At 42.9% G+C, this 27925-nt stretch overlaps 1 protein-coding gene across 4 annotated transcripts in view; it reads right to left on the bottom strand.

Annotated features, from left to right (window-relative positions):
- Window positions 1–8995: 8995 nt before the first annotated feature.
- Window positions 8996–27925, bottom strand: part of ABTB3 (ankyrin repeat and BTB domain containing 3) — a 164217-nt gene continuing 145287 nt past the window's right edge. For all 4 annotated transcript variants that reach the window (XM_068191077.1, XM_068191076.1, XM_068191074.1 and 1 more), the window contains 6 exons: window positions 19681–19786; window positions 18797–18899; window positions 16951–17032; window positions 15938–16006; window positions 12885–12998; window positions 8996–10434 (listed from right to left, as the gene is read on the bottom strand). In XM_068191077.1, coding sequence (XP_068047178.1) covers window positions 10225–10434; window positions 12885–12998; window positions 15938–16006; window positions 16951–17032; window positions 18797–18899; window positions 19681–19786 — 684 coding nt within the window. In that variant the 3' untranslated portion in view covers window positions 8996–10224. The remainder of the gene's footprint in view (window positions 10435–12884; window positions 12999–15937; window positions 16007–16950; window positions 17033–18796; window positions 18900–19680; window positions 19787–27925) is intronic.

Raw genomic sequence — 27925 nt, 5'->3', positions numbered from 1 at the left:
TTCATAAAAATCTTCCCCATCCCACGCAGGCCTCATTCTGCAGCTTGTGAATATATGATACTTCTAATAAAAGTCATTGTGAATGCAAAGCCTGTGATCAAGGAGCAGAAGGAAGGCCTGCCCTCTCCCATTTCTCTTCTGCAAAAACCTCAAGTAACATAAGTACATGTTTATGATCCCTGATGAAGCAGAGGGGCTGTGTGCAGTGACTGCAGGATTTGGCCTTCAGCCTTTATGGTGTACCAACCACAACTGTGCAGATGACTGGATGGGAAATTACATCTGCTAGTGCATTAAAAAACCATACAGCCTTGCAGTAACTCCCATTAAAAATTCCCACTGACTTGAGGAGAGAGACAGAGCATGAGAGCAGTCTTTAGCAAGTGCATGTTCTGCTCCACTGGAGTTATGTTCCTTGAAAATCTTTCTGTAATACCATTTTCCTCCATTTTGTAAGCTGATTATATCAAGGCATTCACAGCAGATGCTTTGCACGTGTCCTCTCAAGCTAAGGGGAGCCTTTCACACTAGAAACAAAGATCTCATTAGTTCTTTTTCTTTTTCAGAGTAATGCAATAATAAAAATCAACTTGCTGGTTTCACATGCTGCAGTGCCTTTATACAGCCTTAGCAAAGTAAGATTTTTGTAAAGGCTGTTACAATTCATTTGTCATCTAGCAATGACAAATGAATCGTAATCTCATTGGAGATTTTAAAAGGATCAGCATCAGACAGACATTAAATGGTGTTTAAGATGACCTCAGGTGCACTTGGAGAAGATGCTGTGAGAGTGCTTCAGCAATTAAAAAAAGGATTCGAAAGAAATTAAATACAAATACGCCCTTTAAAATAATGTTCAAGTTGTAGACACAGTGGACAAAAGCAAACAAAGCTGCCACCTCAAATTATGGCTGAGCTCCTCTATTTTTCACACATTTCCTTCTGCCTTGGTTCTGAGTGCCCTCCATTAGTATCTCCAGTGGAAGGGCTTGTGCTGGATCATTAACAACACAAAACAGGCAATTTTCAAAAGCATCTAACACACTCAAGAGAATGACATCTTTGAATGAGCTACAGATGTCTATCTGTCCTTTTGAGAAAAAACTATTTGGTTCCAGAAACATTTGTATTTCTTAGCTATAATCTTTCTCCATTGAAAAACATCTGCCATCCTATTGTCCATACTCTGACTCTGTTATTTTGTTTTTATCCACTGTTAATGGGTAAGCAAAGGGGAAGAAAGTTTCACCTGTGTTGTTAATTATAGATGACCTCAAACATGCCTGTGAAGCCACAAACCAGTATTTAAGCCACATCTGTGGGATGGAGGACGGGATCTCTGTGTTTGTTGATGATGGCTGTTGGGTTATGTGATCGTTCATTTCCTTCTCAATGAAAAGTGAAATGAAACCTTCACATAAAACCCCAACAAAAGATGACAGCAAACAAAACCACTTCGCTAGGAAAAAAACCCAAACCCAAATTCATAACAACCATAACAAATGCAAAACAATCATAACCATTCCTGGGTTTGTATTACTCAAATTAGGAGTCTGCCTAAAACCAGCAAAAAAATCAGCACAATGGTTCTGGCACATTTTATTTCTGGCACATCCTTTCCTCTTGTTTTCACTTTTCTTTCCTAGCTTCCAGTTCTAAGACATCTCAGGGACAGGTGGAAGTGGATGCGAAGAGGCAGAAAGAAAGCAAAGAGCTGTCCCACAGACAGTGCTCTTCTGTATTTACGGGATGCTCACACCAGGATTTCCTAATTTAGGTGCTGCTTTCAGTGATAAAGACACAAGCCCTTCAGAAGTGGATCATTCTCCATTTAAAGATCGAGACTCTGCTTTCTAATTACAGATATGCATTTGGCCTGCAAAGACTTCAAAGGTGACACAGTATGAAAGAGAGATGGAAAACAGACCTAATCCACAGGCTAGAGAAATCAATGAAAAGGCTTCCAGCCATTTTAGTGGAGAAAATTTCATCACACTTTCATGTTTTGGTTTGTGAATGATGTTATAGTGGAAACTTAACTTGCATTTTTTCATAGATCATTCATATATTTTTAACATGTAAATTACTCCTTGAACCCTATATCAAAGATTTATAAATGCTAAACTAGGTACAAAGTGAAACCCATTTGGGAAAGTGGAGCAGAGGGAGGTTTAGCTGCACTAATGGATATTCCATTAATGCTTAGCATCAAGGAAGGCTGACTGCCATTAACAAGAAATCTCATTACAAACATGATTTCACGCCTCGTAACATATCCCGTAGATCCATTTACTGTCCATCTCTCTCTTGAACATACACACAATGATAACTGTAGACACAAAATCCAAAGCATTGCACATGCTTCATCTTTTCTTCCCAATGAAAAAATAACCAAACGAAAACAAAGCAAGCAAAAAAACCTCCAAATTCCCCCAAAACCAGCCAATAAACACAACACCAAAAATCTCAAAGAAACAGAAAATTCTCAGCATGGATGATTGGAATTGAATGTTTTACAATCTCACTTCTGCCGTGAATGACTTAAGACGCTTTCCAGACTTTGACCTAATGAAAAACATGCTCTAAGGATAACTCATGTACAAATAACATTACAAGAAGCTTTCAGAGGAGTGGGACTGAAGGATGCTCTAGCAGCCCTCCTGGTACTGGGGGTGGGGAGGGCAGGTTGAAAGAATGTGGTATTTCCGATGGGTTTTTCTTTTCCCTCCTCTCTGTAGTAGATGGCAGAGCCAAGAGAGAGTGGGGAAGAAGAGCACTGATCCTAACTTGGGGCTGTAAACAGCAGAGATCCATTATTCAACCTTCCCCATAATGCCAAAGAGATCAGTAGGAGGAATGTCCTGCACTGCAGAGAGTGGGATTTACTTAGTTGGTGTCTATAATGCTCAGGCACCTCTGTTCCCCACTGGCACAGCACATATGGCTGCACAACAGCTGCAAGGCTCCAGAGAAACAGGGACAGGAAGCAACCTACTGGCCAAAATGCACTGATGGGACTTAAATAGGTCATGTTTTTCTAGTACTAACTGGAACTTAGCCAGGAACATGGGGTCAAAAAGCTCTGAGATACATTCCTATAGTCCATCTATTCTAAAATGGATAAACGTAACTCACAACTGCAGTAAGACTGCACGTTTTACTGCATCCCCAAATGGCACAATTAGTCATTGGCTTAATAACTGCAAGGCAAAAATCAGTTCCCAAGGTGTTGAACTGACTGGATTAAGCAGGGTATTTGACCAAGAGACTGCTTGGATGCCGGGGAAGTAGTTTTCACTCTGATGAGGCTCCAGGGGCTTCCTGTGCTCCTTCCTACTTTCTGCCCCAGTAAGGCACAACCAGCACTGGGGCACAGGAGGCTTCTGGCTGTGCTGAGGGGCAAATCCCAGCCTGCACTGCACATGTGCTGTGAGCTCTTCAAAAGCTATGCAGAACAGAGAGAACCTGACTTTGGAAAGGCTCATCTGAAAGCCTCTCACACAGTAAGCTGCAGGATATTCAATTTATCCACTGCTGGGAAGGGGAAAGGGTAAGGCTGGACTCTTTTGAACCTGAAGCTTTAACAAGTCCAGATGTTTTGAAACATGTTAATCTGTTCCTGCCAGAATAAGGTTTTGACCATAATTAATTAAAATGACCTCCAAACACACTGGATTTTTCTAAAGTGGCAGTCTCTTTTTTTGTTTCTGAGCATCTCCCTTTTCTTTTGTGGCTTATTGTAAACCATAAATGATTTTCAATTGGGTATTTCAGCGAGGCTTTTTCCCCAGCTTTGTTTGCTTTAGAAAGGCAGTAAGAAATAAGATTGCCTCTCACTGTGCTGGGCAAAGCCAAATAATGGAAGTTTTATTGATAACACAGCAGCAGAGATGATGGGGAGTGGAAAGACCAAAATTAACCAGCAGCAGCAGTGAAGATATTTGTAAGGACAAGAAAGTGCCACCAATTACTTCAATTCCATGGCCATATCTGAGCATGGGACCAAGCAAACCCTCTGTGTGAGCACTGAAGAGACTGGAGCCAACTGGGCTGGTTGGAAATGCCAAGCAAGTGGTGTGAGATGGAGCTGCTTCTCCTCTTCCTGTTCTCCCCCCTTCCCTTTGATTTCGTGGAAACTCTGAGTTGGGGAACAAATTAATTAGCCAATTAGTGAACACCATAGCTCTGGAATCAAAGATCTGAGGTTATATATTCAAATTCTTTCACCTAATCCTCTTCCCTTAGTAAGACCTCTTCATTAGTGTGCCATCCAGCACGGACAGAAACCTGTGCCTAAGCTAAGCATGCCCATTCACATGGCATCACTGCCTCTACAGGATGAAAGAACAAAACTGTCAGCCCAAAGAAAGGTGAAAAATGCCTTTTCAAAGGAAAAAGAAACAACAAAGTTGCCGTTCTGGTACAATTAAGTGGACAGATTTAGCCAAGGTGTTTGTAGAATTTAACCTATCCAGCCAACACAACCTCTCTTGTAACTTGCTGCCATGTCTCCTGGGTGTTTTAGTGACAAGCAGTCCAAGCAAAGCACAAAACCCATCCTCTAATGAGACTCTTGACTTTGAGGTGGTGAGATACCACATTTTAAGTCCTGTGCAGGCATCCAAGATAAACACACTCTAGGCCATTCACAGCTGTTCCATGCAAGAAGCCTTGGACAGATCTGTAGGAATGACAGCTTAATGGCAACAAAATGAAACTGAATGCCCTTCTCCTACCCACACTGAGCTTGCTTCCCCAGCTCAAAGGCTCACTGAAGGCAGCTGACAAATTCCCATTAGTCTGTCTGCAGGTTTCCAGATTTTCCTTCTGCTTTGGGCACCACATGCACAATATTCTCAGCAGTGCTCTCACTGAAGTCACGGAGCATTGAGCCACAGCTGAAGACTTGGCTGTGCTGTTTTTTGCAGTTGAAGGCCAGTTACAAATAGCAGATCAGGTGCAATTGTACTGAAATGTGATAATCTGGTCAGAGTGGGCAGCCTCTGTTTTCACCCACTGAAAATTAACAGGTCTTACCTCAAAATAAGTAACAAGTTAAAAGATAACATAATTTTGCTATAAATGTATGGAAGTGCTGCAGGTTTGTTTGTTTATAGGTTGACATCTAAAATGAGTAATGTTCTCAACCAAGGGGTTTCAGATATTATCTGAGGGCTATTTCAAGGCTAACTTCCTGCAAACTTGCTTATTTAATTTTAGGATAAATCCTAGGCAGTTCTTTTAATTCTTATAAATCTCAACATCTCTGTGCCAGAGGATGAAAGCAACATCAGGCCCTTCATTTCTGTAAAGCACTTGCAAAGCCTCACATGAAAGACACTTTGTCAAACCAACTAACTTAAAGTCTTTGGCTTTAGGTAAATCTCATTCAGCAAACAAACAAACAAACCCAAACCAATAACAAAAAACACAACCAAAACCAGCCAACCGATCAAAAAAACCCCAAACCCAAGCCAGTGGCTTCAGAGGCAACTTTAGTGAATGCAGGTTTCAGGTTGTCATCTTTCAGCAGTATTTTTAAGACAGAGCCAGCTCCTGAAGGCCCCTGAATATGTGCAACTGACTTCAATTAGTTCTGCAGGATGCCAGCTTCTCCCAGGATTTAATCCATAGACAGGAGCACTAGGAATGGCTGCTTTTTCTAGGATGGCCTGATCCTCATCTTGAGTATGTGAATGTGTTAACCTTAAAAAACCCCACTTAAAAAGGGACTTGTATGCCTGAGTCCCCACAGACCTCACATCATTCCACGCCATAACAGAAGCCTCCTCTGATTTTAGGCAGGTACAGCTGGGAAGAAGAGATGCCCTTTTTCATCACTGCACCACCTCAGAGCAGTTTATTTCAGTGCAAACAGACCACTTCCCTTTTTAACCTTTAAAGAGCAGCACATGTTGCTATGCTTTAAAACAAAACTAGAATTTAAGAAAGCCCCCAGCACATCACACAGTGCAGCCCATCCAGGACTTTGGTATGAAGCCAGTGGATATTCAGTGCAAAAAGGCTCACTGTCCAAAGCAGCATGTGGAGGATTCAGCAAGCAGCTCTCATTAGTGCCAATAGGAGCCTGGCTACTAAACCTTCACACCTTTTTAAAGATGTTTCCTCTGTCTTTAATAGCCATTTTTTACGAATCTACTCCGGAGCTAAAACCAAGCAGGCAGAAGTTTTAGCTGGGGAAAAAGTAGTCTTAGCCATTAGAAAGCTGGCCCTGTTCCAGAACACAGAGCATCTGGCCACCAGCTGTGTTTAGAGGACAGCAGGCCTAAGGAATAGATCAGGGAAAATCAGACACAGTGCTGAAATTTGTAATGAAAAGAATGCCAGCCTTCCCCTGTGATGTCCAAAACCTTTGCCCTCCTACATTCCCCATCCTTTTCTCTTCCCAGCTCTTGAGCCAATTATTGAAAAATCAACTATTCAGGACAACACAGATACCACTTCTGGGCTTGGGAAGGAATCCAGCAGGGCTCTAGAGTAAAAAAAAAAAAAAATAGGAAGTGTGGAAACTGGCTGCACGTGAAGCAAAGTGGGAATGTGAGGAAATTCTGGAAACTACGGGAGAACCATGTAGGGATATAAGGAGAGATCTGCCAGGAGGCAGGGACAGGATGTCTGTTAAGTCCCCAAATATTACAGCACTGGATTAGTATAAAAATGACAGATGGAAAGGCATGTTCACTCATTACAGGCTGGAAAATTATGATTAAAAAAAGAAAATCCTAAGTTTTTCTAAGGATGTTGTATTTTTTCCATTTTACTGAGACTAGAGGCAATATTTGGCCTCAAAATTTGTAAATTATTGCAACTTATACAAAGACCAAAGGAAGAGAAAGCTTTTTATTTTCTAAGATGATAACACCATGTCTGAAAAAAATGCTAATAAAAATGCTCTGTTGGAAGGAGCCTTATCTGATAGGGATGGTATTCATGGGCACCCACTGAAACTCACATTGCTTTTTAGATTAAATTGACAAGAGCCCTTCCCCCCAGCCCCAGATTAATGGAATGAAGAATCCATGCATGAAGCCACATATAATAAAGGCTGGAGATTATGAAGCAGGCTAGAAGACACGATCAGAATTGCAATTGATCTTGATGAAGTGGGGAAATTGCCCTGATTAGAGCAGAACAAATTTAATAAGGAGAAATTGAAAGTGTTACACTTTGAAAGGTGTAGTAAACAAATGCATAAATAAAGATGGAACTCCTGGGAAGGCAGCAGTGAATCCCTCAGGAATTATAAGACAGACTAGATCAAAGTCAGCCATGGGATGTTCTTGCAGAAAATATCAGGGGATATATTTTCTGATATGCTTTACATAAACCAGAGCAACAGTTTCTGTGCTTTGCTTGTTAATGTACAAAACTCCTGCTGAAGTATGGGAATTTGGGGAAGACGGGAAGCCATGAGGGGAATGACAGCAAAAATCAGAAAACACTAACAAAGGAACTAGGAAAGACTATACTAGTGATGCAAGGAAGAGAATTCCTTTCATACATAGAATAACTTTCTAAAAAGATCTTGTAAGATCATCTATTTTTTCTAGTCAATCAGGACTCAAAGGAAAAGTACCTTGATTTGCAATGAAGAAATTCTGAAGTCTCTTATGAAAACCTTCTGATTATGAGAGTGGTGAAGATCATGGATCCCTGTGACTGGATTTTTGAAGAGCCTGCAAGCTGCACATCGTCTGGCATGGTTAAGCTGGACCTCACCCAGCCTCACATCAGGAGAGGCAGACTAAAATCACCATTTCCAAACTCTGGTTTGTGGATCCACAAAGGTTTGCTGGCTGCTTCCAGAAGAAATGAATTCCAGATTTACACAGGCTGGCTTTTCTGCTGGCAAAAGTCCTGGGGACTACTGGTCAAAAAAGAATTGAAAATGATGACTCTTTTTTCTTAAGGTTTCCTTCAGCTATATATGTGTGATGTTTGGATTACCAGCATTTCCAAGGGCAAAAGTTATTCCTGTATAAATCCTTAGCTGCAGTCCCTTCCGGTCACAGCTCAGGGTGCCCAAACACAGTGACCACTGCAGGTACAGCCACCAAAGGCCCTATAAAGCCCTTTATTGCTGAAAGAAACCTAGTGAACTTTACCACAGACACTCTCAACTCAGAAGAAGGACTAGCTTGGAGTTACCATTATTAAATGGGAAGTGTTTCCTTCCCATTTAATAAACTGATTATTGTTTGAAAAACTTTGCTATTTTAAACATGAGGCTGCAGGGTGAGGCCTGCTCTTTGCTAGTTATTTTTGTCATAGAAGGATGGGTTTCCATGTATGAGAAGGCACACCAAGCAACAACAAGAACCCCTGTGTGTTGCTTTTGTATTAACTATGGTCTTGCTTCTCTGTGATCACAACATTCACTCAGAAGTAGCCATTACTTACAAGTTTCAGACAACATCTTGTGTGAACGTGTACTATGCAGAAAACAAGATCTAATTGACTGACATGCTGTGTCTCTGCAACATTAGTGGCAGTTTAGACATTTTGTCATTTGTTGCAGAAACAGCAGAGGCTTTAGAAGACCAAGCACAAAGGAGGATTTACACCTCAGAGTCATAAAACAGCTTTCTAGTATGTCGATAGCTAAAGCCAAAACTGTGTTCTCTGAGCACATCAAAAGCTGGAACATGGAAGGGCACCTGATGTAGATGCTTCAACAAAAGAAAAAGAGGTTAACATGCAAACTTCTAAATTTCCTAGAATAGCACACTAGAAAAGAAATAGATTAATGTCACTTTGCCATGGAGAAGGAAACATCTTTGCTTGCTTCTTACTCTGGTTTTCAGAGAGGGCATCCGGAATGTTGTGGCAAATAGCAGATTTGTCTTTCTAACAATGTGCTGCAAAATAAACAAAGCTGACATTTGACATTTAAATCACACCCCCCCACCCCCCCTACCCTACCCAAGCCCTGCATTTGTAGATTACCTATACATTCTTAGGATCCAGTGAGAAATCATTCTACAGTACATATTTAATTATCATTTTAAAAAGTCTAACTCGGACACAATCTCTGGCCAGTAGCAAAATACCCACACATCACTAAAGTAAAGATCTGTTGTTATTTCTTCACTGCAACAAACAGAAATCAGTATCTCGAGAAGGAGCTCCAGGGGTATCATATCGCAGCCAGTCACATCAGATAAAAAAATAAGCTAATTTCACAAATGAAGTTTGACAAGAATTAACATTGCATTTGTCTTGGCGAAACGAAGCACAAACGGAACATTTCACAGGTACAGTTACCATGCAAATGCATGTTTGTTGAGTTTGTCACTGATTTCAACCCCAAATCACAAGTAGCATGCAGTTCTCCTGCGCCCCCCCCCACTCCCCCCAACTACTGTATTTTAGAGACAGTCTGGGTAATGTGCCTCTTTGGTGTAACCATAGCCTCTTAGGCAAGATTATACCACCCTAGGAAAGAATACAAGCAAAACTTGATCATATGTGTGTTTACACAATGTACATTTTACCATTTAAAAAACCAAAACATGTTACATAAATTCTCAAACACAGCTCTGTTGAAAATGAAATTTTAAGCTTAAGAAATAGGTTTTAAACTACAAGGCCACCCCATTATTTTTTATGAACAGTTTAAAAAGTTCCCACCCCTAAAAATCTGCCAGTATATTTTCTCAACTACAACAGTCTTACCCACTCTCTAATACAGCTGATCTTTGCTGGACAGCAATAACAGTTCTTACATTTCTTAAATGCACGAGATAATGGACTCTGGGATAGATATAGTTCTTAACTGTGTAACACTGGAACAAATCTGACTTAAAGGATTAATTGGTCAATTCAGGTGTTCCCCAGCAATACCCTTCAGGCAGGGACTTCTGCTGTTCACTGATGTGAGTTCTGGCTTTTGTTGGCATCAAGCTCCACGAACAGGCTCGTGTTCAGAATGTGAGTACAAGGGCAATTCACCAGACACTCTGGTACCCAGCTTGCTCAAAAGCAGCAGGGAGGAACTTGTTTTCTGTATTCTCTCATCCAGGTGGGGACATAGCCCCATCGCAGCACCTTTGGCCGAAAGAGAACTGTTTGAATGCGATGTAGAATTTTTTACATTTTCTTTTTTTTTGTAGTCATTTCAGCAACTGCAACAGGCTTGAGCAACTGCAACAGCAGACTTAACTTGCAGGGTCTTTGATTAGAGGGTTACCATCTTCCTCAGCTTTACACAACGGAGCCCTTTGAAGAAGACAAATGAATTGACTGAATCCTTGTGGCCAACGTCCTCTGTAAGTCCTCTAGTACATTTTGACCAGATGTTTCTCCATTCTTGTCATACAACAACTGTTTGAAAGCTTCGTTTTCAATGAGGACCATCATGTTTTTTAGAAAGTAGCCTTCACAATAGGCAGATAGTTCTGTGACGCCGAGGAACTACAAGAAGTGAAATTAGAGAAAGATAACCATTCTGATAAAACCCAGGCAGCAAATACAGTGCCTAAGAGCTGCACACAAACAAATATACAAGCTAAGCCTTTTAGACAGGCACAGTCTAAAATGTGCTTACTTACAGATATAAATGCATGGAGAGGAAGGAGTTAATAAAACAGTATTTAATGCTGATGATTCTCATAATAATTCGATGTTAAAAGACCCTGGCTGTTGGGGAAACAAAATTCAACAGGCTGAAGCTTTGCTCCCTTGGAAATTGATGGAAGTTCTACCACAGAGTTTACCAGACCCATGATTTCATGCTAGAAGTTACAACCTAAAACTACAGGTTTGGGAAAGCATTACAGACCATGTTTCAAGAATGCTGTCCTTAGGATAGGACACATGACTGCAGAAAGCTGTTGTGCAAAATTTCATGCTTTGAGGAGAAATGGAAATAATCAGCCATTGAAAAAAAAACTCCCCAGGGCAGAGGTGGATTTCTCAGCATTGGACACTTTAAGATCCAGCTGGGCAGGGTGCTGGCCATCTTGTCTAGACTGTATTTTTTGCAAAGAAAGGTTGGACCAGATGATCCTTGAAGTACCTTCCAAGCTGGTATTCTACAGTTGCAGACTGCAATTTTAAAAATGGAATGCCCATGGGGATATTAATGATATCAGTACTCTCCAATCAGCATTTATTTGTAAATATGACCAAATCCACACTACAGAATCACAGAACACGCTGAGTTGGAAGGGACCCACAAAGACCTCCGAGTCCAACTCCTGGCCCTGCAAGGGACCATCCACCAAACTGTATCTGTCTCTCAATCTTGATGACAAAGGCTGTGCTCCACTCATCTCTGGGCCAATGTGCTCACACCTCCCCCTCTGGAAAGGTCAGGGAGGTCCTGCAGGTGCAGATGATCTTGCAAAGCAGCAAGGTCAAGAAAGGTGTCCCTGACCATGCTTCTAACTAGATGATCTTTAAGGGTTCCTTCCAACCTAACTAATTCCAGAAGTCAAAGATTCAGGCACAGACAGGTTGGCTATTGCTGCAGTGCCCTACCCACAGCAGTGCCAACATGACTCTGGCTGTAAAACCCAGCCAGGTACCCCATTTCCACTGCTTCCATTGGGAGGTGCAGGCCCAAATAACTTGCAGGTTGGGGCTCTTCAGTGAATTTAGCCACTGGGTTTGTTAAGTCCCTGCATGTAAGAATTTTCTTCAATCAGGATGTAAATAACAGCCCCATTTCACAATTCAAAAAAAAAAAAAAACAAACATGATTTCAAAGCAAAATTATTGTTTTTACTGACAGCAATACAAATAGAGAAGTTCACACATGAGCTACAAGACAAATCAAGTATTTTTCAAATTAATCCTGCACTGTAATTTTTTTCCTCTTACATTAAATGGACCTACAGATACACCTCATTGCTTATTTTTATAGGTGGATCTTTGTGCTTTGTGCTATTTCAAACATTGATTGCATGTTATCTGTACACGAAGACCCAGCATTACTGTTCTCTGTAGGAAATACCTGATGATGGGAATGGAGGTCAGATCTGCAGGGGTTTGGAGCAATCTGCAGGATTACTCTGTTCAATCAAACCTCCATGTTACAATGCATCAGTTTTATCTTTTGTATAGACCATGCAAGTTAGAGAAAAAAATCTCTTAAGAAATGCTTGAAGAATATTTCACTGCACTTACTTGTGCATCATTTCCATCTTCCAAGTGAAAATCTAACTACTCCACAAGGAGGGAAAAAACTGAAACTAATCAATGTGGTGACCACCTCCACCAATGCGTAAAAATAGGTTTTCTAGGACAAGAAATGCCATGCTTTTGTGTCTAATGACTTAGGCAACCTCACAAGCTAAGTATATAATTTGATTCCAATAAGAAACTCTCCAAGACATAAAATTCTCATTACCATCCTTGCAGGGCTCTGAGCCATTGCACTTCCACAATGTGGCATTTTTATATATTGACAAGGTGTCACTAGCATTGAGTGTATCACCCTACTGGGCTTCAAGCAGGAAGAAACAGGTAATGGAAATGGGAAAAATGCATCTTGGAAGGTAAAAGCAGAGATGCCTACTTCACTTAGTGATTCCTGCACAATCAGCTCAGCAGTCTGTGTTGTCATGAATAAGGGATAGATCTCCCACACAGTGATACACTCAAATTGAGTTTGACCCGCTCAGGGAAGGGGCTGAGAAGCTGCCACCTTGGGCTTAGACTACCTAATTTTGGATTGTCACTATACCAGGTACCTATTAATCAGCCAGTCCCAGTAAATGAATGACAAATCTTCAACATGCAACAAATGTACCAAGCATATGAGATATACACATAGATATATATAAAACTACTTATAACAAAACTGACCTACAGGAATGATGGCAGACACACAACATGCAAGCATATGCAGTTATTTTTACCTTGGCATGATTATAAATATCCACGCAGTTTTCTGTATTAATGCTTTTTGCACAAATGATCTCACAGTGTCGTTGTAAAGCTTCAAGCTGGAAAAATTTAGCAGCAGAGAGAAGCTAAAAAAAAAACAAAAGGCATGGAAAAAATAGTCAAAAACTGCTGAGTGATACAGAATCAGAGCTTGCTTCTTTACTGTTTCATTATATTTTTCTCTCACCCCTTCTTCAGTTAGCATGAAAGTACTGACAAAAAGTCAGAATGAGAAGATTGCTTGGTTGTTTTAACCCTCTGCAGTCCCTTCTGAATCACACGATGGGAATCTATACACAGAGAGAACACCAAAGGCTTCTCAGGACCACATGCTGACTATGGAATGGGGCAAGGAGAAAAAGGAAACAGCAGCTTGAAGAATATTTTGTCACTTTGCAAACACGACTCTGCAATAACAGACCTGCAAATACATCCCCAAAATCCAAAGATCTGGTTAAACTGTTTCCCAAGATCTTATTGAAACAGAGCACCTGGCCTGGATGTAAGGAAGTCAGCAGAAAGGTCAGGATCAAGAGTACAGAGAAATTCAAACCAAACAGTGATGACCATTCTGGGCAGTCTTAATCTAGAGAGACAATAAACCTCAAATCTGCCACCCCAGCAGGCTCAAGGCAGCGGAATCAGATCTCCATATGCTCCTTGTCCTAGCTTGTGAGCAGCTGTCAGGGGATGTCCAGGCCAGGAGCACTGAAACACTGTCTGGGCTCCACGTTACTCCAAGGAACGAGTGCACAGAGGTGGGAACCAGCTTTGTGAGGCAAAGCCTAGCCAGCATTCATGTGGGTATCATGTGTCTGTCACTGCTCTACCAGCTCTTCTGACACCAGCACTGACCTCCCTCTTTGGCCCTGCATCTCCCCTGTGGCTACACTGCCTACCCTGGCACTGCCTTGGCATCTCTGCATGCCTGTGGGGTGAATATAGCTTGAATTTTTAGTTCTCCAACTGATTTCAGCAGTGTTAATAGTTCCTCTATTGCCCTTTTTCTGTCCTTTTACAGGAAAGTAATTTAATGTTCTGTCTCTCCATGGTAGGTCATTGTCTCTGGCTCTCTGCTCTGCCTTAGAAAGCAGGTTGGAGTTCTTCATTGCTTGACACCTTGCTGTAACCCAGCCAGACCTTAGATCAAGCTGTTCATGTGTTTAAAAGCACTTACTCAGGTATTCAGGCTTTTACACAGCCCCTTATTATTTGGGACTCATAACAAAAAGCTAACCCGTACATCCCAAAGGGGCTCTCATGCTGCACTGGGGAACAAACAAAACCCTGAAAACTTCCATGACATTATTCTGACTTCTCCTATGCAGTCTGCTCAAGATCTACTTTAATCCCATAAATAAATCCAAGTGCTGGAAATCTGCAGTGCTGATGTGATAGCAGCCAGCTGGCCCCAATTATGAATTGCAGCAAAGATTTCTGTGGAGTATTTCTGGTGCTTCTTGTTATCATATTTGTAATAAGGCAAGTTACTAAATGCAGTTTTGAAAGATAAAGCCAAATCTTATTCCAGCTGCCTCTGTGGCTCAAGCAGTCATGTGCTGGTTTGTAATTACTTTAAACTGTGAGGAACCATGGCCAGATCTGTTATCAAGACATCAATCAATCAGTCATACATTCTGGAGTCTCAGAAGTTTTGAGATGTCACAAAAGTAGAGCAAGCTGCCAGCTGAAATGCAGCACAAGCTTTTTAACAGCCTAGGTGATAAAACACACATCTCTATAAAACCACTGCACTGCCTAGTCTAAAATTCTCTATTTCAGAAAGGGCTAGAAATTCAGGAAGTCTTTCAAAACTTTGAGTGAAACAGAGAATTAGGGAACTTTTCCTACACAGCTCAGGAAGCCAGTGTGGGCATGCTTACTTAAAAATTCACTGCCTGCACTAAAGAGGGGTAATTTCAGTCCTGAGCAGTCCTCTGGCTGCCCGACTGTAGAGTTATAGGGACAGAATAATACAGGCAACAGTGGAACAGCAACAGGACATGAGGAAAAGGAAAGCAGCTGCAGCAGGGGAAGTGCAGACTGGCCATAAGGAACAGGTTCTCCACTGAGAGGGTGGTCAGTCACTGAACAGGCTCCCCAGGGAAGTGCTCATGGCACCAAGCCTGCCAGAGTTCAAGGCACATCTGCACAACACTCTGAGTGATGTGGTTTAGCTTTACATAGTCCTGCAAGGAGCAGGGAGTTGGACTTGATGATCCTTATGGGTCTCTTCCAACTTGAGATATTCTGTGATCATGGTGGCAGACACTGATGATTACCAGCTGTTTAAGTAGCTCTGAATTTAGTATTTACTGACCTGCATTCTTTTTGGCTGCCTGAAAACTCCCTGAATGACTATCAAGAATTTGCTCAATATATCTTAGTTCTGTATAGCTGGAGTGGTTTTGCTGATCATAGCTGACGATGATGGCACACAGTATTTGGAAGGGGATTACTTAACATCCAAAAGGTTGTGGTTACATGGCTGGTAGCTGTGGCTGTGTGAAGGTTCAGTCAGCTCCAGCTGGCTTGGCTTGGCTTTTGCAAAAGGCCACAACGGTACCTGGATGTTTTACATCCAGTGAGGAAGGGGCAAAGAAGTCTCTATATCTCAGGGAGCAGATTATAGTTTTATTCTTAAAATTTAAGAGTCACATGCTTGAAATCGAAACTGTGTCTCCAGTGGACTTCTCTCATGGTTAAAGCCCAGCACATGCCCAAGACTTCTCCCACGGGAGAAACCAAATTGGATGTTTTTAATGCTGCTGAGATAGAGAGGATGGAACACTGAGTTGCTGGAAATTGGTTCCAGATTTTGGTAACACCAGCTTTGCCTCTAAAGTAGCTATTTGCAAAGTCTCCCAGTGTCCTGCAGGTCTGCAGAGAGCCTGAGCACTCCAGGTGAGGCACTGCTGGCTCTTACAGGAGTGCTCAGGTCTTGCCCAATGGCCACGTGCCCTCGGGTGAATGGTACACAGATCAGTCAGCATCGCTCCCCCTGCAATTAAATAATGTCTCTTACCTCCATAATTTCATTATTTTTAATCAGGAGTGACTCTGCACCTCCATAATAAAGATACTGCATAACCAGCTGTAATAAAACAAAGGAGTGTTTATAAAAACCAATCCAAGACATAGAGGAACAGGGGACAGTGCAGACAATACCTGAGGCTCTCATAACACCACCATGGATTTGTAGATAAAAAAGGCTCAAGCCTCCTGATTTCAAAGATATACTTGGTTATTCCCTCTCTCTGCAAAGTTCAGTGTTTCCTTCTCACAGGTAGTCTAATGTCTCAACCCTCACCCTCAAATTGTCTGAATTTCCTGATGAGCTCCAAACAGCTTGCAGGAAACTCATTAACTCATTTTGAATTTTCACTGTATTTCCCAGTCTGTTAAGTACATCACTGATTCAGGCAAACACAGCATATATAGTGGTTATTCCCTTATTCCTTCTCTGGCAAAGGCCACCTTCACCCAGCTGTGTGTGGGCATGCATAGAAGATAAGAAAGAGGTGGAGGAGGCTTTGCACTGTAATACAAGCCAGCTGAGATCCCTCTGCAGGGAGCCCAGTTATTGTGGGCAGCTGGGAATTATGAGTAGCAGTAACAGTCAATACATGGAGCTGCCTGAGCTCCAGTTCAAAGCAAGGGAAGCATATCCATGTAGATGTTACAGGTACAGAGAGCAAGCTCTGCCTAATCATGGCACAACATTGATTGGAGAGCACTGCTAAGGAAGGGAATGAAGTGTGTCTCCTCCAAACCTGTCCATTAAATACAGAAAGAGCCAAATGCCTTATGCTGACAGGCAGTGCTTTGTGTGCCCAACCCATGTCAGTGAAATGCAAGTTGCTGTATCTGCTGGGGCACATTTGCAATCAATAGCACTTTGCAGGGCTCGAACAGAGATGAAGCCTGTGCTTGTGAAACCACTGCTCTGGTTTATCAAATACATAAGTACTAATTTGGACAGGGCATGCATGGTGTTCCTCTTACAAGTTCCATTCAAATTCAGCGTGAGAACTGTACCTGAAAGATAGGGTACTTCACATAGTTGATCTCAATACAAGTGCTATCAGATGAGGGCTTGCTAGACAGCAATGCTTTAAACCTAAATAAGAAGGAGCAAACTTGAAATACCAGCCCAATTATCTCTGTGGAAAAATGCAGTAAAAACAGTACAGAAGCGCAGTGGAATGACAGCATCAACTCTTGCAAAAACGGTATACTGAAATGAACGTATTTGTTACCAAAAAGCATCAAGATTTAGACACTAACATGAAGTTCAAACCAAAAGGAAGAAGCCTCTCTCTAGAAGATTTCAATTTAAAATTTTTGAAAAATACATCTAATATAACAATAGAATAAAATGTACATCCAAAACTCAGATTCTGTAATGACAGATATTACAGAATCTTTTTTTTTTCTTGAAGGCAACATGATCTTCTACGAAGATCTGCAACATTTAAAACCTGAACGTTTTCCTTTTTTGAGGGCGACAGATTTTGGCTTATGTCCATTATGCTGGTTTAAAAAATGTTTTGGAACAAAACATTAAAAGAAAGACACTGAGAGTTTTCATGCTCCTATGCACGTTCAGTACAATTGTGTAAGAAGAGGCAGGAGAGAAAACTGGATAGGTTGCTGTTCTTTGATTATCAAAACCCAAAATTCAGATACGAGTTTCAGGACAAAAAACCCACATATTTTTAGTTAATAATTGCAAACTTGTGTGAGATATATACATATGTAACAATCTACTTCTCAAAACCAAGTATTCCCATTGATCAGAAGGTGAAAATGGGAAATGTGCTGCCAGAAACACCTATCCTCGTACTTCCTCTCCTTGATAATTCATCTGACCTTCCAGCAGTAGTTCAGAGCTCACTTTATCTATCAAGACCAGCATTTGCTGGATGGTAACCTTTTCCATATCATGACTGCATCTTGTTAATTAAAATACAGATAACAATTTACTTGATTTCACCAGTGCCAAACTCTATTATGAACACAATTTAATAGGCTCAAAGCTGGAGTTTGGAACATATTTGTACATCTACCAAGAAGCTCTAAACACCAATATTAATTTCTTAGTTGAAGGCAGAGTCAGGTACTGCAGTTACTTTATGCAAATCTTTTTACTCTGTTCTGTGGGTTGGCAGCACGACTAGCAACAATTCCCATATCGCTTAAATTATCCATACTTGGAGCTCTGTCCTTGCCTCATCTCAAAAAAAACTGTTAGCTGTTATGGAGGGCAAACAAGATTGTTTAAAAGCACACCTTGAATTATACAGCTGCATACAAATAATATTTGTGAGCAACTCTTGGGTTGGGTTGAGCTGGGTAACCCACATTCAGCCTTCTGAGCACAGGAGACAGGCTATAAATACTGCTTTTGGATACAGGATGGTATGTTTCACAGCTATTTAATTTTATTTAAAAGTTGTCAAATGCTGTCAAGAATTGTGTGATAGTAGCTTGTTTTTCCTGGAGACTGCTAAAACTGATGCAAGGCAGGATTTAACCACTCACAAGATTAATTATTAAGAATCAAAATATCATGACTCCCGTACAGTCGAGAACTGGATGCAGTAACGAGCACCATGCCAGTGTGCCTCAGTGGAATCAAGTCACATACATGGCCAGAAGCATGGATCATTCACTGGATGAAAATCTATTGACAGGAGCACTTGTTAAATATCTGGCAGATCAACCAGAAACAAGCTGTGGGGATGTTCTGATTAAGAAAAACTTGAAGATTGGGCCACTAGTCCTCAAAGAACTGGAAGGGCAAAACAAACAAAAAACCCCCCCAGACCCACAAAATCAAATTCTACTTTTGTTAAAAACCAGAGATGTATCTCTATTTTACCTTGGAGATGCAGTAAATAGCAACACTCGATGTGCATAAAATGGTCTTCCTTCCACCAGAAATGTGACATCTGACATTTCCTTATTGTTAAGAAAATGGGGATCTAGAATCACAAAAAGAAGGAAACAAAAAAGTCAGTAACTTTAACTTGGAAGCGGTCAGGAACGTAATGAATATTTCCCTGTTTTGACAAAAGAAAGCAACAGCATAGAAGGATATTGTTTTTAGTGAGTAAAGCCCATAAAGCTATTTTGGACAGCCTGAGACCACACTGAGTTCAGACAAAGGGAATTCAAAGCTCTGAAGTCCATGACAGCCTTTGCTGAAACGATAGCCAGCTGTCCCCGCTGTGTGACACTGGCACAGCCTCCAGCTCTGCTACCCAGAGCAAACTGCAGCTCAGCAGATGCTGGGGGCCCTCTGCTCTTTTGTACTCTATCAGGCCACTCCCTGTGAGAGAAGTCTCTGTCAAGGGGAAGAGGGTCCTGGAAAACTGTTTGGGTCTTCTCTCAGTCCCCTGAAAACACCCTGGGCTCTGCTGACCAAGCTGGGAGGGCTGTGCTGGTGCAGCATCACCTGCAGCCAGCCAGGGTGGTTTGAGATCCAGACAGACACCTGGCTCCAGAGCCAAGGCTTGGATCCCAGCCTCATCAGCAACACAGTCAAATCTTTGCAGATTTACGGCCCCACTCCAGCATACCTGATGACCCTCCTGATGTCAGTGGGAGTTTTAGGTCAGGTTAAGTTTGGGGCCTTTCCTTCCTCTAATTCTGTCTTTCAAACTGAGATTTTTCTGACTTGTGGCCCGCTCAAGCACCTGGCCAGCAACAGCCTTCCCACAGCCCTCCCCGGAGAGCCGGTGAGGACCGTGCAGGGACACTTACCCAGGCGGGAGGTCTGCTTGCGCTTAATTTCCACGAGCTTTGGAATTGGGTAGGGTCCATAGCAATGAGTGAAAATGACAGAGAGCTGCTGGCTGATCACCTCGTTCTACACAAAAGAAAACAAATATATACAACATAAAATCAGTATGCAAAGGACATGTTACATTGTTCTCAACAGCTGCCTGTTTTGAAGTTGAAAAATGTGATTGCTGAAGCTTTATTAAAAATAAGAGCTTACGATTATTAGCATTTGTTAGAAACTGTAGTTCTCATTTACTTGATTGCTATGTCTCCTGTACAAATCATTTTAAATGAAGAAGTAGTCTCCTTGGATGACAATTATTCTTTGCCTAAAAATTCCATAGCCCAGTCCCCTCTGCAAAAACAAAGTTCCTTTACAACAGTGAGTTCATTTTATTTGCAGATTTGCTGTACTAGAAAATGACTTTTTTTTGGTCTTTAGAAAATGGTCCCTGGTCACGTCTTAGAAAACCTGAGCTGCAGAGAGATGCAGCTGCACAGCCTGCACACGTTTTGAAGTGCAGCGGTCTTACAAACAGACCCTTCCCCTACAGAGTGACTGAGGCACCAAAGCCAGCCACTCATTAATCCCAAATGTTTCATTAATGTGCTCTTACACCTCTGGCACCAGTGTGGGCACCACTGTGCTGTGGAAGCCACCAGACCCTCACAGAACAACGTCTGGTCCCTGGCCTTACCACTTTCTGCCCCAACTCTGGGGGCAAGGCACTCATAGGATGCTTTCCTAAGCATCTTGAGTATTTTTATGCCTAAGATGCAAGGGTAGTGAAATGTATTTAATGCTTAACTACCTAAATCCCAGATGAAAGCAAGATTTAAAAGCTTTGGCAAATTTTATCACATACTTTGCTGATAACCAGAGCAAGTCTAGACAAGTTCAGCAGTGCCACGCTGCTAATTCATGGTGGCATCTTTTAACTACCCTGTTGGCTGGTGAGTCTCTCCACACCAGGAAACTGTGAAATGGCAAAACCCTTAGATATAAGAGGGTCAAAGGCCAAGGAAATAAGCAGGTGAGGGACAACAAAAAATCACAGTATAAAAATTTGAGGCGCGTACTTGTTATATTAAAAATATTTCCAGGCTTTAGAAGCAGAAATTGAAACTTTCCTTGCTCTAAGCACATTTCAGAAGTCCTCCTTAAATCCCACGAGTGACAAGGGGGAGTGGCAGAGATGCTGTAATGACTCTCTTACTGAATCTAATCAAACAGGGTGGGAAGGGGTAGAGCTGTTCCCTCACAGGCACATGCTGATGTCAAAGGAAATTACACGCACTCGCCGCAGGCAGGAGTTGGCTCCTATTATTACTACGTCAGATGTAGCACTGAAAGAAACTCCAAGATAAGAGAAACTCTCATACTGAGAGACACCATTTAGCAGGCACAGGGCCCAGCCCTCAGAGAGGGGCTCACTGCTGTGGCTCCGAGACAAGGAGGGCGTCTCACCCCAGGAGCATCTCACTGTTCTGCATCCTCCTGTCGGAGCTCTGCAAAGCACCTCACAAAGGGAGTGAATCACAGGCTAAAGAGACAGGGAAGATTTAAGGCCAGATTTAAGAAGGAAGTGACTCAACTGCTGGGAGGGTTGGGAGGGAAAGCTTTAGACAGACAGGGCAGAAAGAGCAATTTCTTCTCTGCTCGGAAGGGCTGTGCCGAAGTGCCAGACCCAACTGAGTCAGGCAGGGAGGAGCAAGTCCGAGGGGATGCTGATTACCAGCAGGGCAGCTCCCAGTTGGATCTGGCAGATGCTACAAGTCAGAAAATACAACAGAAGATGGGGACAATTCCATGGTTAGAGCAGAGGGAAGCTTCTGGAGAGGAGAAACAGTGCCCACTTTTATCTGCAATGAATAAAAGCAAAGTGCACTGAAGAGGAGAGCTCCTGGCAGCCCCCTCCCCAATCTGCCAGGGTGCACAGGTCCTGTCTGTGTCACTGAGGTTTTCCTGGGTTCTGTGAACTCACCAGTCCCAGCCACAGCTGTGCCTACGGAACAGCTCCTTAAAAACACACACATGCCTCAATGAAGACAACAAATCTCCTCCTTCCAGGGTGTCTTTGGGAACGTGCTGATGGAAAACCTGAGTATTGGCTTTGCAGTGCCTTGTTAAGAGCTGGAGGCCCAACTCATCAGACCAAACCACAGCACCATGGACCAGGACCCAGCTGCACCGAGACCAGGGAAGGACAGGCCAAACTCAGCCACTGAAGTGGGAGAAGGGGATCCCTACTAATAAGTCCAACCAACATAAAGGACCAGTCATGCCTGCAGACAATGCCATGGGAGCCTTCCTACACAGGTGAGGGGCTGCCAGCTCCCTGGATCACCAACTCTGTGGTGTGCAGATATAAGCCCATTAAAAAAACACTTTGCCCACAAGTCTGTGAAAAAAATGGTGTAAACTAAGTTCTAATTAGCTCAAAATGTGATACATTCACATGAGAGATGCTTAAAAACCCCAAGACACGGAACAGAGTTGGGACAATGAGAAAAAGAGACCTTAGGATGGACACATCAAAGAAAGAGGGCTGCCAGACAGACAGCAGCTTCAGACCTCCAATGCAGAACACTGACCTCATTTGGCAGAGAGAAGGCTGGAGACTTTTGGCTTCTACTGATAACATTAAATACTTCCATCTCATGCCATCCAAAGGCCAAAAAATGTGCTCAGCAAGAAAGCTGAAGCATGTTCTTATTTAGAGCCATTGCTAACAAACAGAAGCAAGGGAGGGGATTGGTAAACTATTACAGCACACCAAGTTTGCTTCCCACACTCCCAGAACATAGCCAAGCTCACAGGACTGTGGCCCTGGATCTGCTTCCCACAATGCCTCTGCTGACTTTTACCAATAAACCAGGCAGAAACAGGAGAGAGAAAAGGGATACTTTATCTGCAATTGGATGGCTGGGGAAAAATTGGCTTTTTAAAGCCAAATCCTGCTCTTGGAGCACTTGGGCTGCCTGTGAAGTGGCTGGGAACAACTGCAGAAGTTCTTGACCTGGGGCGCAAGCATTGCTCTGGAAGACAGGAGGACACGTTCAGCCTATTCAACCTTCACCTTCACACCGTGCCTGGCACTCAGGTGCCCACACTGAGGTGCTCAGAAGCTCCCATTTAAGCACCAAGATGGGTAATTCTTCCCTGTTTATCCTTTCATCCTATCAACCTAACTGTGAAAGCCCAGCTGTAAGAGCTCACTGCAGCAGCTGTGGGCGGCAAGATTAACACAGGAGGAGCAAACCAAAGTTTGTTTTCTTGCTACAGTTTGATGTTGGCAAACACTGTGCCAGGATGTGTGAGGCTGGCACCTGGATTGAGGCCAGCCTCCCTTCAGACACAGGCGTTCATTTGCACTCCAAGGGAGCCAAGAGCCAACGCACATCTTCTTCTGTGGGAGGGGGAAGAATGCTTGGCACAGGATAGAATAAAAATATTTATCTAGCCATGGGGTAGTTTACAGATAGGGAAGAGGGAACAACAGCAAGCCTTCTGAGGGAGATGGTGCTTCCAGCAGAGAGCTGGTTGGTGAGCAAGCAACTTTGCTTTGTAGATACAAGCAGTCTCCTGACTTAAAAGCATTCTTCAGCAGAGATCTAAAGGAATTCCCCAGTCCTGCTGAATGCACTTGAACTGTGAGGGGAATTTATTAATTCTTTTGAAGCAAAGCTGGAGGCTTTCAAGTTGTTGGACCAGAGATGCCTTGTTGATTGATCTGAGAAGAGGTGAAGACTTGGGTGGGAAGTGCAGGGATATTTTGTCCTGAACGTCCATGTGACAAAGGTCTGTTGCAGGATTCAGGGAAGTCTCCTCCAGACTTGAGCACATACCCTGAGAGAGCCTCTTCCATTCCAGGTTACACGGATCAATGCAGCATAGCCATTCTGGGATGTGTTCCTACAAGGGAGTGGACACAACTGGGAAATACATAGCCAGTATTCTCCAGCAGCTGTGCAAGGCACGTGTCTATGGCCCAAATTCTGCAGGGTAAAATGTGTGTTGCAGATTGCTCAAACCCCACAGCTTAGTTCTTACCAGCCTACAGCCACCCTACCACCTCCATGTGGCTGCCCTCTACAAGGCTAACCTCTTGGTAACAAGTCAGGCTTCTTTTCTTTACCTGTGAAATGCCAAAAAGTATTTTGGGGTTTTCTTCTACTGATGCTGCACTCACCAGCTCAGCTCCATTAATGCTGTTTTAACCTAAGTCTGCCAGGCCCTCAAATTCCTCTACCACAAAGCTCAAAAATCAAAAGCTCACCACATGAAGGCAGAAAAAGTAACACTTACTCTTCCAGGCTTGGTGTCTGCCTGTTAATACACATCTCCCCAGCAAGCTGAGCAACCAAACCACACTGCTTAGAGAACAGGGGCGCTGGGAAAGGTATCTTCTTTCTCTGGTCCTGAGGATGCTCAGGGGACCCATTTCTCTGCTAAATGCAGAGTGGCAGAAGTGCTGTTTCCAGTCACCCATCTCACCCGCAGTCCCCAGCAGCTGATCCAGCAGTGGTAGTCTCAGGATACCCTGAGCCCATTGAGGACTCATCCATGACATGCTGGGATACCCTTGAATTAGTCCTCTATTCATGCTCCCCTTTCCCAGAAAAAGATGATAAAGAATGAAGTAACAGAGAGGGTTTTTTGCTGTCCCCCATCCCTGAACACTCAAACTCTGAGACCTTCTTTTCCATCTCAGAACCATCTCCTCCCTTGCACAGGTGCTCCCGTTACCGTCCTCTTGCATAATTCACTTTCACCAAATGCCTCAAAACTAAATAAATGCCACTTCAGCTGGTCACTCCTAGATGGTTACGCAGCATACACATAATATTAGTCAAACAGTTGGAAAGGGAGGGAAACCCCAGAGGTTGGAGCTACAGTTACGGGCAGTGAACCGCACAACAAAATGGGTTTTGTTAGTGCCGGGCTCAAGCCCCTCCACTGCAAGCACAAACGGAAAAGAATTAATCACAGGTAAGACATAAATGGACCCTTCCGTTGCCTCCGGGAAAGCCGCCAAGCCTCCTTTTCAAAAGGCTCTTTATATCCCAGCTGTGCATTGTATGTAAAAAGCTCAGCTCCACGAGCACAGTCCAATCCCTGGGTGAGAGCCCAGAAAAGGGCAGGTGTCACATCCACGGCATTTATTTATTGTAAATGAAGAAACGGCTCCTGCCTCTGGCCGTGGAACATTTTAGAAGGTAGCAGAGGGTAGGAACAAAATCAAACCTGTGTTAGTAAGTACCAAGCTGAATGTGTGTTAACCCCACAGGATGGGGTTAGCAGTGTGTTATTAACATGCCACTCAGTACCTGGCGCTCGCATCTCACACGCAGAATGCAGGATGTGCACGTGTGGATAACCTGGCTCCGGCTCGCTCGGAACTGTTCAGACACAGAAGTGCACAAGTGACAATGGGCAATGCTACAGATCACTGCAGTTGCTTGAGAACAGTGAAACCTGACTAACAAAATCACAGCAAGTCCCAGCGAAAAGGTCCATCACCATGTGCTGGCTGGGCACTGGGTGACAGACAGAAGGGCATTAGCCACTCCATGGAATCCATAAGCAGACCCTTTAGCAGGCTGGGATGTCTTCAGGATTATTTTTAGCACAGGTTTTGGTGTGCCTGTCTCTTCTGTGGAAACTCCACATTTTTCTTCAGCTGAAGTATTTCGGTTGTCAAACAAAATATTCCATTTTCAGGCGTTAATTTTTTCAAGAAAGGTAAAATATTATCTGGGAAACAAATATCCTAGTGAAATTTTTCATTACAATAAAAGCTCAGTTTTCTGTTGAAAAGCAGCTCAACAAGACAGAGAAGAGTCTTTCCTGCTGGTCTCCAGGTAAGAGAAACTTGCACAGCACTCTCCCAGGGGAAGACTTTCCCTTGGAACATGATTAGGACAGAGTGCCTGTCCCAATGCTAGGCAGGGTTCACCTCTCCTCTCTACCCTTAGCCCTTCCTGCAGAACAGGGCAGTCTGGCTTTATGCAACAAAATACAGCTTCACTCAAGCTCATCTGAAACATTCATTTCAGCCCACCATGAAGCAATGGAAAAAAGTGGAATTTTCTTGCTCCTTTGTCTTCCGGTGCCATTTTCTAGATCACATGCAGACCCTGGGGAAACACTAATTTTTGCTGACCACCATGCCTGGATTTAGTAGGACACATGAGCTGAGCCTGTTGACATTCTTCAAGGAACCTCTCCCAACATTTGTTTTAGAAGAATCAAATCCAGAAAAAACCCAGCAACAGAGAAAGAGAATGCTCATCTCGAGCTTCAACTTCTGAAAGTTTTCTTGGAACACAACAGGCAGATGCTTCAGTCTTTCCTGATGCCTTCTGTTTGATGGAGACATGAAAATACTTTTTCACTAGTTAGTGCACCTGTGGCAGAGGCTGTCTCTGAAAAGATGTATTTTTAAAAACACCCCAAAACTTTCCTTTTAAGAGATTTCAGTTTCCAAATGGAGAAGCTACTGCTGAAAGAGTACTTTAGCTTTGAAACCATACAGGCTAGATTTCTCAAGATACCCACACGCCTGAATCCTTCTGGAATTTTAAAACTGGTTATTGTTCTGAATTGCTATTTGTTCTCAATAACTGTCAACACCAGACTGATGGCTGTTATTCAAACCTCAGCCTTCTCAAAGAGCCTGTGCACTCCTGCACATTTCTTCAGCTGCCTGTAGGTGCATTTTTAAAGGTTTGAAAGCTGCAGGAATTTTAAATCCTGAGAAAACATCTTTGTAAAGTAGTTTCCTGCATCTTTCAACAAGCTTGGCCACCCAACACCTCACTAATGGGCTAAATATTAAAATAAACTAAATAAAATAAACATGTCACTGACAGAAATGGATTGGAAGGATGGAGAGAGAGCTGCAGAATGCAATGAAGGTATGGCAGTGAAATATTGCTCCTTCTCAAGCTGATTTTGTCTTAGACAATACCCTAGCAGGAACATTTATAATCCTAAGCCAAGTTTTCCTGGTGTGAAGCACCTCCAGGAACTTCAGACAACGCTTCAGCACATGTGCTCAATGCAAGTGTGGACTCACACATGCACTTCAGCAGTGCATGGCCACACAGGATCCAAAGAAATGGCAAAGAGCTCCTTTCCTTACCTGTTCTATGGAGGAAAGGGAGAAAGCTGTAAGAGAGATTATTTGGAATTAAAAGATTGTGTATTTTCTCCAAAAAATAGGCTAAGACAAGCTGATGTAAACTGCTGTAGGCAGAAAAAGCAGCGGATGAAACTGGCTCATGACCTCGTACAACTGGCAACAGTGCTGGATCATCTACATGGCTGAAACTGGGTGATTTAATGACAACTCAGTCTTATGCACAGCCCTGGAGTGCAAACCTAAACCCAACCTCCTCCAAAGGCCAGACATGTTTAACTTCCAAGGTCGTGGGTTTGAGTCTCTCTTTTCAGGTTGTGGAAATGTCAAACTGAACAGCTCCAGGATTTTCGTAGACAGAGGACACAGAAGCGTCTCTGCACATTCAGTGTTATTATCCTTAAGAGAATCTCTGCAAAAACAGAAGAGCTGACCTGCAAGCCTCACCTCAGGCACTACAAGCCCATGGACCTGGATGCAGCCCCCACACAGCTCTTTTAAAAGCCTCTATTTGGGGGCATATCTGGTCCTCAGGTAAGTATGGTCCTGTGACATGGGGCAGGTGGGCAATCCAGCTCAGAGTCAAGCTCAGGCAATGCAAACATCATACTCAGCTGGAGGGAAAGGAAAGCTTTCAGTCAGGAGTTTGGGGGAGTTTTCCCAGGCCATGAAGAGCACAACACAGACACCAACAGGCAGGAATTCAGTTGTATCTACTGATCATTCTTCCATAATAAGATCTCCATCATAATTTTAATTTTGAGGGACTTGACTTTGCTCTTCACAGCAGCTAAAGTTTAGCTCAGGGCTACTCACTCCCTGTGACTCTCTGGCTTCTGCCTCACACAGCCCTGTCAAAACCACTTCTAGCAGGTTATGTTTGTGTGCTTGTCTTCCAAAGACATCGAATCCATCCCTAAACGGCAGTGCCTTTCTTACCCATGCAGTGTCTCAAAACCATCATGTGTCACCAACATTTTTTAGTTGTTGGAGTTTTCCCAGTTTGGTTTTGCTTGCTTTTAGGAGAGGTGCCTTAAACCAAGCTCTCCATGTCCTTGCCACAGATGTTGCTTTTTCCA

The sequence above is a fragment of the Anomalospiza imberbis genome, chromosome 5, assembly GCF_031753505.1.
Source record: "Anomalospiza imberbis isolate Cuckoo-Finch-1a 21T00152 chromosome 5, ASM3175350v1, whole genome shotgun sequence".
NCBI classification, from domain to species: Eukaryota; Metazoa; Chordata; class Aves; order Passeriformes; family Viduidae; genus Anomalospiza; species Anomalospiza imberbis.
This window is presented reverse-complemented; position numbering and strand designations above follow the sequence as displayed.